The following is a 14299-nucleotide window of genomic DNA, read 5'->3' on the forward strand; positions in this document are numbered from 1 at the left end:
GGCAACATGGTCATATTCATTACAGTCAAATTCTCAGATGTTATTACCAGGTCAAGCACTCTCACACCCCTAGTATTTTCAATTACATGCTGTCTCAGATAGTTATCCCTTAATAATTGAATAAAATCCATTTCCTTCCTCACATGTGTCCTCTTCTCCTTCCAATCAATGTTACCATTGTTGAAATCCCCCATAATAATTACCCTCCTTCCACTCATTTCATCAATTTGTTTATGCATACTATCTCCACCATGTATTCCATCACCTGGTCTATAGCAGCACCCAACTGTATATTTTATTCTGCCAGTCTCAATCTCATACCAAATAGCCTCAAATGAGCTCTTTTCACTATCCTGCGATACAACTTCAATTCTCCTTGGCTGCAGTTCATCAGCTATCATCAATAACACGCCTCCCCCCATTTTATTCTCTCTGTCCCTCCTAAACACACTATAACCTACACATTCTATCCCACTAACAAAATTATGACAAGTTACTTTTGCTTTATTAAAAAAAAAAAAAGAAAAAAGGAAAGACTTAGAAAGCTGGTTGTGCCTTTTATGTAATGAATGTGTTTATGCATACCATCTTCACCATCTATTTCATCACCTGGTCTATAGCAGCACCCAACTGTATATTTTATTCTGCACGTCTCAATCTCACACCAAATAGCCTCAAATGAGCTCTTTTCACTATCCTGCGATACAACTTCAATTCTCCTTGGCTGCAGTTCATCAGCTATCATCAATAACACCCCCCCGCATTTTATTCTCTCTGTCCCTCCTAAACACACTATAACCTACACATTCTATCCCACTAACTAAATTATGACAAGTTACTTTTGCTTTATTAAAAAAAAAAGAAAAGAAAAAAGGAAAGACTTAGAAAGCTGGTTGTGTCTTTTATGTAATGAACTTTTATATGTTAAGATTTTCATAATTTGTTGCTGGAAATTGTGATTGTACTCTTCACTTACCAGTTTAATGTGACCATAAACATAAATAAATAAATAAATGTAAATACAGCTGTAGGATTAGTGATATCAGCTAGGGTTCTGCGAGAATGTGACTAAGCTGTTCAATTTAAGTCTCAGCTCTGGTAGAGTTCCAAGGGAGTGGAAAGAGAGTAAAATTATTCCTTTGCATAAGGGAGATTCTAAGACTTCAGGAGCAAATTATAGACCAAATCGGTATATCAGTCGTAGTGGCAAAAGTATTAGAAAAATTGGTAAAAAAGAGAATTCAAGAATGGGTAGATAAAAATATGATATGATACTGTATGAGGATCAACATGGCTTTGGAAAGGGTTGGTCATGCCTTCGTAATTTATTAACTTTTTATAATAGAGTAACAGCTGAGTTGGATAAAGGAAATGGCTACACAATGATTTTGCAAAGGCATTTGACTTAATACCATATGAAACACTGTTACGCAAATTAGAACCAATGGGGATGGATATGACACTGGTTAAGTGGATAAGAGGGTGACTGCTGGACAGATATCAAAAAGTGGTATATGGAGGGGCAGAATCCAGGCAAAATCAGGTGACTAGTGGTGTGCCACAAGGTTTAGCGCTGAAACCCTTGCTGTTTATTTTATACATAAATGATATAAGAAATAACCTGAAAAGAAATATGCAGTTATTTGCTGATGATGCAAAATTAGGTAGAGTAGTAGTTAATCAAGACAATATGGAGAGCTTGTAAGATGATTTAAATAGGCTGTCAAGTATGGGCAAAAGATAATGGATGTCAGTTTAATGTCGAGAAATGTAAAGTTATGCTTTTGGATAAATAGATTACAAGCCATTTATCACATTGATGGCACTGTACTCCAGGAAACAGATGAAGCTAGAGATTTAGGTGTGGTGATAGACAGAGAGTTAAAGTTTAGAGTACATATTGCTAAGGTTCCTAAGGTAGCACATAAGATTTCTTGGCTAGTTAAGAACACATTAACAAGTAGAGATAAGGAAGTTATTCCTCTTTATAAGGCCTTGATACATCCACATCTGGATTACTCTGCTCAAGTCTGGTCCCCTGGGGATGTGGAAGTGGTGGAGAGGATTCAGAGGCGAGTGACCAAGATGGTGAGTGGCCTGTGCCCTATGAGGATAGATTGAAAGTGTGTGGATTGCAGAAGTTGGTTGATAGGAGAAAAAGAGGGGAGATGATAGAAACATTTAAGCTGCTTAAAGGATTTTATAGGATAGAATCAGGAGAAATGTTTTGGCATTTAGCTAATGGGACCAGAACAAGGGGATTATCACTGGAAGTTGAATAAAGGTGTTGTCAGTAGGGGTGTAAGGACTAGATTTTTTGTCCTTTCTTTTAGGCTTGCACGGTGATCTGAATGCATTTTTGAAAATTATGGAGACAACTACCATGTTTGAATAAAAACTTTAGTTTAATATAACTAAAATTTACAATTCGACGTTTCGACCTTTATGTCAAGGTCATCTTCTGGAGTGTACGAATATACACAAGAAACAAGCTATACTACAATCAAACTGGTTCGTTAAAGACACTGACCAACCGCTACCACAATTGTTGGCCTGACCTCTGGTGAAAAAGAAAAAAAAAAAAAATACAAATTAAAAATAAAAAATAAAAAATTATACATCAACGCTAGAGTCCTATTATTTGTGTTGTCTACTATATACATATATTAACATTATTCCAGCCAGTTGGAGTGGAATGGTTTCTAATACTAGCGGATTGGCTAGAGTACTGACTTATGTTGAATCTTTCATATTAGGTTGGCTGAATGTGTGCCATCCAGATCCTTGGAATTTTCATACCATCTTTGTTATTGATATTTGGGTGGTTTATCAGGATTTCGCAGGATTCCTTAAATTTTCTTTCGTACCAGGGTTTTGTGCGGTGTAAGGAGCAGGTGCTTTTCCAGATGATTTAGTGTAAGGTGTTAAGTGCATGGTCTGAGAGGCCTGCTTCACCATAATGGTTATATTTAATGTGTCTAATGTGTTCTTTCTTGTGTATAGGGATTGTCCGTCCTGTTTCACCAATGTACGGTAAGTTACAGGTGCAGCGGATGCAATAGACTCCAGGATGTGCTAATGGGAGGAGAGGATCCTTAGAGGAGCTGAATATGGTTTTAAGTTTAGTGGGTGGTTTAAAGGTGGCATTGAGGTTATAATGTTGTAGGATTCTGTTGATTTTTTCTGATAACCCTTTAATATATGGAATGGCTATGGTTTTACTGTAATCTAGATTCGTTTTTGTTGTGGTTTTATAGAGTATTTTATTGACAGTAATTTTGTCATAGCCATTATTTATGAATGTCTCACTAATGATTTTTAGTTCTTGTTTCAGGGCTTGCTGGTTGGAGCAAATAGTTGTGTCTCTGCTTTTAAGGGTGTTAATGACTCCATATTTTTGTGCTAGGTGGTGGTATGAATTCGCATGTAGCCAATCCGCTAGTATTAGAAACCATTCCACTCCAACTGGCTGGAATAATGTTAATATATGTATATAGTAGACAACACAAATAATAGGACTCTAGCATTGATGTACAATTTTTTATTTTTAATTTGTATTTTTTTTTTTTTTTTTCACCAGAGGTCAGGCCAACAATTGTGGTAGCAGTTGGTCAGTGTCTTTAACGAACCAGTTTGATTGTAGTATAGCTTGTTTCTTGTGTATATTTGTATGCTCCAGAAGATGACCTTGACATAAAGGTCGAAACGTCAAATTGTAGATTTTAGTTATATTAAACTAAAGTTTTTATTCAAACACGGTAGTTGTCTCCATAATTTTCAAAAATGCACTAGATTTTTTGCTTGGAGAGTGGTGAATGAGTGGAACGTGTTGAAAGAGTCATTTGTAAGTGCTCTTTCTGTTAATGGGTTCAAGGAGAGATATGATAGATTGGGTCTCCTGTGATGAGTCTTCGAACTCCAAGGAGGTGTCCGTATAATAATAATAACATTTTGGAGAATACTTTACACACTGACCGAGAGTTCGCTTCCGATAAATACACCTCTCCAACATGTCAAGTTTCTTAGTACTGAACAAGAGTTTTGGTTCTCTTAAGGTTTCTGCCTGGTCTCTGAGGAAAACCAACCAATTCAAAACAGGTGTCAAGGCCAGTGAAACCTTATCAAAATGGACCAATAAAAGGTGAATATATGGATGCTTAGGCAAGCGCTCATGTCTTATATGTGGTCTGCACTAGAGGCAACTCATGAATGCTGGCAAGTGTATTCCTGTAATCTCTCTGGTCAACTTTTTTACGAAACTTTCATAGTTTCTACATTCACTTTTGAAATAATGCTGGATTTAATATCCACTTGATTTATATAATTTTGCATCACCAAACTGAAGCCTTTTGGCTCTTTACTTCAGTTAGAACTTATGTTTAATGGAATGAAAACAGCAAAATGAATGGTTTAAACAACAGTTTAATATTTCATCTCTGCAACAGAGACATCTTCAAGGATACAATATAATTTGTAACGAATACATAAGCGACACAAAATAAAGCATAACTTCATAGACCAAAGTCTAGAATTCTAACTAAGAAGAGCACTAAATCTTCCCTCTCAATCCTAGTGTAGTCATGGCTACAATCTTGAGTGTCTGTATTCATGAATGGTGGTGTAATTTCATTCTTAGTGATGTTGAATAATCTTTCAGTTTTACTACAGTAAGCCACGAAAGAACAGCAACTCTATATATGCACCAGGGATCCTTGTTCCTGCTAGCTGGTCCACTATAGCAAGACTGAAATATCAGCCAACATCCACTTAAAATAACAAGCATCTGCAATAGCAAGTTAAAGACATGGTATTATAGATAAAGCCTTGGACACCACACACAGAATCAAATAGGAAAAATGTCATGCTTCAATGTGAGATGTAACATTTTTTTAGTGTCTGTCCTTAAAAACCAACCAAATTTAAATAAATATGATTCTGTTAACTTCTCAGAATATTGGAACCAATGTAGCTCTGAGGCATCTCAAGGTACAATCTTGGCTTCCTACTAGTGTCCACTTAGAGCACTCTTTCTAGCTAGAATTCTAGACTTGGTCACCTGGATTTCACTCTACTTTGTGTTGCTTCTTATTTGTTACAATTCATAATGTACACCTGAAAAGGTGTCTGTGAAGAAACAGAATGTTAGAAGCATTAAAATGTTTAATTCATTCGTTGGGAAGTTTTCATTCTATTAAACATCTACCAAGATAAGTAGCTGTATATAAGACAGTGTTCAAACCAATTTTGATTTACATATCTGAGAATTTTTGTAGAAATAAAATAGCTGATCAAAGACTAGAGACCACAGATATTAGAATTTTGAGAAAAATGCCAGTGTTGATTCCAGGATGGAAAGCAAAAGACAGAGTGATCAATATACCGGGTGTCCGAAAAGAACTCCGGGGTTTCTAAACAAGTATTTTCTATTTTGACCACCATACAATGGTGTTTTGAGCATATTCATGAAACGACAACCAGCTTCAATAGCTTCTTGCTTCTAAAACTATTCATTCTTTTCTGCTCAAGATGCTATTTTACACTAATTCAGCTACTTCTCTTCTGTCCTCAAGTTGGCTGAGTCCAATGTGGATAAGAGCTTTCCACTATTCTCTGTCCCAAGTAAGCTCTTTCATATGACAACAGCTTTGAAATGTCCAATGCAGTTCTAAGGGATTTATGCCATATTAATCTTGGTCTTCCCCTGGGTCCTGTACCTTCCATACTGCTCTCAAATACCAGGCGAAGAAGTCTGTCCTGTTCCATTTGTACAATGTGACCAAACCAATGGGGTTGATGCTTTTTAACTATGTTAAGAATTGTTGAGTTAGGGATATTCAAATCTTGCAGCATTTGTGCATTTGTCTCATTTTCTGTCCAATGAGTTCTGTTGATTTTCCTGAATCATTTCTAAAGCCAACAGTTTCCTCTCTGCTTCTTTAAAGTCCAAGTTTCTGCCCTGTGGAGAGCTGTTGGTAGTAGTATACTTTTGTATAATTTCATTTTTAAAGTTGTAGGAATTTTGTTGTTTTTCCAAATTTTATTAAGTTTATTCATGATTGACCGTACTATGTTTTATTGTAATTAAAACCATTAATTTGTTTTATGATTTCCTGTTTAAGCATTATATGTAATTTTCTGGTCTTCCAGTTTTCATTACACTTGTTTTACTTAAATTTATAATCATTGTTTCTGCAGGTTTCTTGTAATTTTGCAAACTGGTATTAGAGATTTTATGTGTTATCTGTTATAATTACTACATCATCTGCATATATGATATGCGTGATTGGTTTTCCATTGACTTTTATTCCTTTTGTTGAGGACAATGCTTCTTTAAAGAGTTCTTGGATGAAAATATTAAAAAGGCATGGGGAGGATGGGCATCGTTGCAGCATTTGTTAACTTCTTGTTTGATTTTGTTTTTTTATTGTGATATTTTTATATTGAGCTACTGCACTTGTATTCTGATAATAGTTGGAAAAAAATCTTAGTATTTCGAAGTCTATGTTTTTCTTTGTTAATATTTGAATAAGTTCTATTGATAGAATCAAATGCTTGTTTAAAATCCACAAAACAGCAATAAAGGTCTCTTCCCTTGTCTCATGCAATTTTGGCCAGACTATGAAGAATAAAGATATGGTTAATTGTCAACCTATTTTTTCTAAAGCCAGCTTGTTCTTCTAAAACAGCTAACAGAAGAAGAACAAGCCAGCTTGTTCTTCTTTTGTTAGCTGTTTGTTAATGTTATTTAGATGATTCTATATTATTTTTACAAAGACTTTGTACGAGAGGCAAAGAGGAGTAATTCGTCTATAATTGCTACATTTTTGATCATCATCCAGCTACCAACATATAAATCTCCAATCTGCACATCCTTAGAATACTGTTCACACATTCAGAGTGGTGCACCTAAAAAAAAAACTGCCCTAAAAATTCTTGATACTATTCACCTTCTCATTCCAGATGAAAATCATCTGGGATGAAAAGGGGATGGTAGTGGCAATATGCCTATTTTGGAAATAAGCTCCAAAAAGTAAATTCCTTTCTCTCAGGGTAAAAGAAAAAAGGACAGTATGTGAAATCATAAAAATTCTTAGAATAAGTTTTCTATATCAATTAGGTTTTTGAAATGGGTTTTTAAGACACTACTATGCTTGGACAAAAGAGTGGGGTCATAATTTTAATAAGTGGAAAGCTTTAGGATGCAGAGATATAAAGCTGTATATTATACTGATGAAACTATACTGCAGAAATTTGATGAGACTCGAGATACAGTAGTGATAGACGCTAGTAGATTGATGTTTTGAGTGCACATCATAAGTGTTTCCAAGACCGCACAACATTATTACTGCTATGATAAGAAATACACTGATGTGTAAGGATAAAGAGGTGGTTGTACTACTGCATAAAACACTAGTCAGACAACACTTGGACAATTGTGCTCATATTTGGTCATATAGTTTTCATAGTGATGTTGGCAAAATTGGAGAGGGTCCAGAGATGAATAATTGACAAAATATCAGGACTCTGCAATGCTACTTATAGGGACAGATTAAAGGGATGTAAATTATGGAGTTTAGCAAATAGGAGAAAAGATGATAAAATAGATATGTTAAAGTTAGCTAGGTATTTTTATTGAATTAATATAGAGGAGATTATAAAAGGAGTAGAAGGTGAGAGGGGAAGAACCAGAGGACATCCCTGGAAGTTGTGTAAGAGTTTGGTGCATAAGGGTGAGAGGAGTAGATTTTTCTATGTTGAGAATTGCAGGAAAATGGCCAGAATATGATGTTAATGCAGAAAGTGTTAAAGATTTTAAGATTCAATGTGATAAATATGTTGTTAATGAATATGTAAGTTACTGTGGTTTAGCAATTCTGTAAACAGTTTCCTGTATTGAGCCCATGTTTTAATATAAATGAGTTTAAATTAAACAAATATAACCCCCTACTAGTTTTGTGAGTTGTCAGACTTACATCATCAGGGAGGTATTAGCTCAAGTTGTACAAAAAAGAGACTTGAAATAATTAATTAATTATACATATCAGAACTTCACAACTGCTACATATAAATAGCCAGAATAAAAACTGAAGGGAGGAGAATTTGTACCAGCTTCCTAAAGGGACATCAATTGGGTCTGGTATAAATTGACACTGCTCTCTTAGAAATGTAAATTAAAGACATATAGAAACAATATACAGCATTTCTTTAATTCAAAGTTTAAATAAAAGTTACGAAATTTATTTTGGTAACTACTTCTTTGAAAGATTTTTTTTCTCCATAAAGTAAAAATTCTAAATTCTGATTCAGAATGAGTTTTGACCTACATTTTTGATTTCAATGGTACGGTGGCACATATTTGGTGTTTGATGAAAGCTTCAAGTAAGTGATATTAAGTTAATTTTAACATTACAAAATTCACATGTTATTTATAGATTTCCATTTTTTTGTAATTTCATAATATTCTAGTTCTCTCTTATGTTTTACATTGTTGTTTGCATTTGTATACTCTATCACTGTTGTTTTTCTCCATGCTTCATGTATGATTTTCCTGCCAATCCTTTATGTTTTGTCATCCATATACAATTTCTCATTATTTCCTTTGTTCTGCTTCCAGCAAATTTTTTTTTGTATTGTTTTTGTAATTTTTTTGTTTTATTGACTGACTTCCTTGATTTCTTGCAATTTCCTACAATTTCCTTTCTTTTATTTCTTATGATTTTCCACTGTGTTCTGCCATCAACGTACAATATCCAGCTATTTCCTTTGTCTACTGATCGTGACGTCATTTGCCAGGAAATTTAATTTGCTATCAAGAAGGTTTGAGCTTTTACTGATTTTAACAGTGTACTTCTAGCATTTGGTTCTATGTGACTTTTCTGTGGTTCATTATAGTGTATCATTTCATTTATAGCGGTGTTTGCTATGGCATACATCAATTGTATTAATATTTTTATTACTTGAAATCAATAAAAATATTTTATTGAGTAAAATATTAATCCATACTCCATGGATTAGCATTTTTGGATTATTAATAATTTAATATAGATATTGTTATATATTGAAAGTACAAGGGTTTGAGAAAAAAATAACAATGCAAAAAAACTTAACTGGATTGCTGAGTCTCATTCCCAACCAAACAGCATCCCTTCAGTATAAGCTGTAATACTGGTTGAAAGCCAGACCAATCATCAAGATTCCAATCTTGACAGGAAAAAATAAAGTCCAAATTATCTGAATCAAATTATCAAAAACTAGTGAAGAGTAGGCCTAGACATTAAAGTAATCAGAACCAAAGGAGGGATCACAATTAAGTTCCTCTTAAATGTAATGCTTTATGATATTTATTTCCACAGGAGAGCAATATACTTGATATTGTATACATTTCTTATAGAGGAACATAAAACCAAATGTTATGAGAAGTCCATTAAAAGAAATCCTCCTAATTTAAGCAGAGTGCAATGCGTATATTTATGAAAATCTTCTATACTTCAAACTTTGGAAACAAAGCAAAGCTAAGCAAATAGATAAGAAAAAAAAATAACTTACTCTGACACTGGAGAGCAGCCTGCAACAAACAAAATACACAGTCTAGAGCTGAATTTCTAATATCCACTACTGGATCTGTACATCGAGGAATGAGTAGTCCAAGAATAACTCCCAGTTTAGTAAATGGAATAAATATCTAACAAGGGAGAGAGAAAAAAAATAATTTTTCTTTGTTTTGATTGGAATTACAGATGAAGCAATTAAGGCTATGATGTAACCTGCATGTAATTTTCTAACTGGCATAGATGCTCTGCAGGATGAAAAACCTGCAACATCCATATAGTAATGGATAATTCGTGCTCAGTTGCAAAAACCTGGTAAAAATTTTTAATCTGGAATCTGAGTAATTTTATACTGACAATTACTCAGTGAACCTTTCTCACAGTAAAAAAGGTTCTCCAAGAAAAAGTGAAATTCCTCTTTCCCCTTCCCAATGCAATGCATCTAAACATTTTAACTTTAAATAAAAGAACTATCATACAACGGCTAAGTATGCATGTGCAAAAAGAATAAAATGCAAGGAATGTCATTTATGAGCATAACAGAGACATATTATTGTCATTATGAAGGCTTCTTCAGGCAAATCTAAAGAGGGAGGATCCTTTTGGATACTCACACCTAAATGCCCATCATATCTTTCCTTGAGCATGTTCGGTGAAGATGTACTCACAACTTCCCATGGTCACCATTCTGCACAAATCACCATATGATGTAAAAATACACCCTTGGTCAACTTCTAAGAATAACCCAGAATTCTTTCCCCAACACATACACCTGCCATAAGCTACAAAATCTTTTAATCTATACTATATGATCTTCTTATTAACCTGTACATTTCTATCGTATGTCTTCCCTCTTCTGTCTATTCATCAAACCCTGAATATCATTCCTGCAGTTGTCCTAGTATGCATTCCATAGATCAGTTAGCATCTTGCTTTACCCTATTTCTGGATCTTTTCAACTCTCTTTCCCATGTCTTTGGAACTCAGCTGGCGATATCTGTATATGGTACTCCAAGATGTGATCTTATCAAAGCCCTGCAGATAGTGGGCGAATAACTTCCCTTTAAGAAGTTATAGCTGTATTTTCTAAGTAAATTACAATGTAGACAAATATTAATTATAATAAGTTTAATTAATATTCCGATTATTTTGACAAAGTTGAACTGCCATCAGGGAACATTGAGCCTAAAGTGAAACTATCCAAACACCATAGTAAGCCTATCACCCTTCACTCTCAAGGCAGCAGCAACTAGTGCACTTGCTCGTGGCCATGAACTGATTAGCATTTCTGACCAGCATAATATCATTCCCGTATTAAATTAAAATACTGCTTTAACTCACCAAAGCCTGACCGCATATTCAGATGAACCAGCTTTACCCTTTTATGTGGATATATTGGTGCTGCCTGCATTCTACTTGCAGACACCAATGAAGCTATTTGTACACAAGAAGAGGAGATTGCTGCAATGCTGAAAGATGTCTTTGGACAATCCTTTTAGATGTCTCTAATGCTTCAGTAGCCAAAGAATTTCAAAAAATAAAGAGTGGCACATTAACAAGTTTAATAATCTTTAAAACAAATTAGCTTTCAAGTCTTGGCAACCTCAAGAAAACACCATCGTAAACCTATTACCCTTTACCCTCAAGGCAGAAGCAATTAGTGCACTTGCTCGTGGCAACAACTGAACTTCCACCTAAAAAAATTCCTACAGAATAAATTATGATTCAAACTGAATGAGGGATTCTCATCCTCAGAGATACAAAATGGCATTCTGTATTATCTGGGGGAAAATGGTTCTTGTTTTTGTGAGAAATAAGACAGAACTGGGTTTTACTAGGATTGAAATTGATGAAGTTATCTGAGCCCCACTGGAGGATTGCTTGGTGATCAGAATTAAGGGCAGTCATGGTTGATGTTCTGTAGGTTGTGTAGAGTAAGGTTTATCAAATGAAAGGGAGGAGTGCAATGTGCTGTCATCTGCAAAACCGTGTATTGGGTTGGAGGTCAACTGAAGTAGGTCATTGATATACAGAAGGAAGAGGATTGGTGAGAGAACAAAACCTTGTGGAACCCTAGCATTAGTTGGATGGTGAGAGGATAAAGTACCATCAACCATCACACATAGTGTGCATCCAGACAGAAAGCTGGCAATCCAACTGCAGAAGTCTTGAGACAGTCCAAATGCTGGGAGTTTGCGTAGCAAACCTTTGTGCCAGACCTGGTCAAACGTTTTGGAGATATCAAGTACAACCACTTGAGATTCATCAAATTCATCCAGAGATGGGTATGGATATATATGAGAGTAGATCTCCTGTTGATTGGCTGTGACAGCATCAACAGTGGCAGGTCGCTTAATAGCTGGGTGCCTTCACGGTAGCGGAGTTGGGAATCGATGGTTTTCTCCATCACTTTAGATAGGACTGAGATGAGTGAGATAGGGCGCCAGTGATTTGTCACCCTTCTTGAATATGGATTGAATATGGGCCAATTTCCAGGCTGTGTGATAGATACCAGTGGAATATGAGCATATGTACATTTGGCATAAGATAGGAGTCAGTTCTGGTGCACAAACCTTCAGGACAATTGGAGGAATGCCATCGGGGCCAGGAAATGTGCTTGTGTCTAATTTAGACAATAGGTTTCTGATCTCTTTCTGGTAAAAGGATATAGGGGACATTGTATGTTGGGCAGCTGGAATGGTTGGGGGGGGGGGGGGCATTTACCATTGTCAGTTATATATGCACTGAGACATAGTGTGAAGCCAGGACATTGGCATTTTCTGTGGGTGATGATGCAATAGAGCCATCTGGATATGATAGGCAGGGGAATAGTGTTGGGCAAAAACTATGACCAATTGATTTGGCAAGAGACCAACTGCACAGCTGCTATTTGGGCAGGCTGCAAGTTTCCTGCTCTTTGCCCATTCAAATTCTGTTTTGGAAGCATTGATCTTTTTTTTTTTTGCATCTCTTTCAGGTTTGAGTATAAACAAGGAGGAAGGAGTTCTTGATGTAAGCCAGTTGTAAAAAGCTTGATTTGTACAGCCTTAGGACATGTTTCGGAGAACCAGGGTTTAGTTAGAGGATGGCAGTTCAGAGAAGTGTGTGGAATGTATGTTTTCATGCCAGTGTTGATTACTTTGGTGATATGTTCGGTGCACATGTTTGCATTGGAAGACCAGAAACAATAGTTCAACTATGGGAATGAGGCATGTCACAGAGGCTTTCCCATTTGGCACCATTATAATGCCAAACTAATCTTGTGTGGGAGTGGCTGTGTAAGCATTGTTTCATGGGGGAGGAGATGAGAACTAGATTGATGCTGAAATTACCTAGGGGGAATTACTACATTCACTATGTATTTGGATGGGGTCATTGGTGAGGAAGAGATCTGGGGTGTTTGGGGAGTGGTTCAGGTTATCTGGTATTCTGGTTGGCATCTGGCAAATGTGGTGAGTAAGGAGGATGTGGGACAACCACTATGCTGTTGGCTGCCAAAAACTCTCTTGCATTTTTAAGGTGATGTGCGAGAGAAAGAGAGAGAGAGCATTGTTGTGGTGAAAGAGCCAGTTGTGGCTTTGTTACGATCTTTTGTGACAAACAACTTCTCTCAACCGCCTTCAAATGTCGCAGTAGAATTTTGCAACATTGATCGTCTAAAGAGGTGAGACAAATTCTTGGTGCACAATCCTCTTAATGTTGAAAAAAATGATCAACATGCTCTTTGTTGCACTCCTGACTTGCCTTCTTCGGTCATGGGCATGTGGACTCTTACTGTGATGATTGCTGTTTTGTCTTTGGGTTGTAGCCATAAACCCAAGTCTCTTCCCCTGTGATGACCCTTGAGATGAAGGTTGGGCTATCAATTGCCTTTTGACAAAGATCTTGACAGACATTCACAATAATCTTTCTGGTCAGAAGTCACGAGACGGGGAATGAATTTGGTAGCAAAGTTCAAATCTCTTGTGATGATTGCTTGAGCTGCTCCATATCAAATTCTAACTATGTCAGAAATTTCCTGGATGGTGATGCATCAATCTGCACAGATGATCTGTCGAATTTTTTCAACATTTTCATGGATTGTGCAGGTGGAAGTTCATTCTGGCTTCTCATCATCCTCCAAGATGATTCTGCCCTTCTTAAAACCTGCATTCCACTCAAAACACTATTTCAGGCTCATGGCTTCATTTTCATATGCCTTATGAATTAATTCAAGTTTCTCTGTGGCAAATTTCCCCCGTTTTAGGTAAAATTTTACATTTTACTTTTTAATTTCAATTTTGGGTTCATGACGAAATCGCAGAAAGGCACAAACATGCAATAAGAATAACACGAATGAGTTCTGGTGCATACATGTGGCAGGATGACTCAATGTCTACACCACTGATGACGCTTGGTGGCGTGAGACTGTAATTCAATCTGTCGCCGAGTATCCGGCACAGTCCAATTTCTTTTTGATAGCATCTTGTATAATGATTATAGTACTTGCACCCCACAACTTTGCAACTAATATTCATGATTTCTTATAAATACTGCATTGTAATTTTCATAAAACCGATATTTTCCAAGTAATAATAAATAGTTTTTATTATCATGATTTTGGTATTTATTTTAACAGTTTACCTTACCGTATTTTTATGCAATTTGCTGCAAAAAGGGAACAGCTTGAAATCCTGAAAATTCATCTGGCTATGAGGAAAAGGAATTTTACCTCAATAATATTGCTCAAATGTATGCATTTGAGCACTATT

The 14299-nt window shown here is 35.9% G+C and overlaps 1 protein-coding gene across 2 annotated transcripts in view; it reads right to left on the minus strand.

Annotated features, from left to right (window-relative positions):
* The window catches only part of c11.1 (maestro heat like repeat family protein c11.1), a 763927-nt gene that overhangs the window by 360957 nt on the left and 388671 nt on the right, over positions 1 to 14299 (minus strand). For both annotated transcript variants that reach the window (XM_090407949.1, XM_090407950.1), the window contains exon 24: positions 9547 to 9682. In XM_090407949.1, coding sequence (XP_090264075.1) covers positions 9547 to 9682 — 136 coding nt within the window. The remainder of the gene's footprint in view (positions 1 to 9546; positions 9683 to 14299) is intronic.

Source organism: Typopeltis vanoorti, chromosome 18, assembly GCF_054136105.1.
Source record: "Typopeltis vanoorti isolate ZY-2024b chromosome 18, IOZ_Tvanoo_1.0, whole genome shotgun sequence".
NCBI lineage: Eukaryota > Metazoa > Arthropoda > Arachnida > Uropygi > Thelyphonidae > Typopeltis > Typopeltis vanoorti.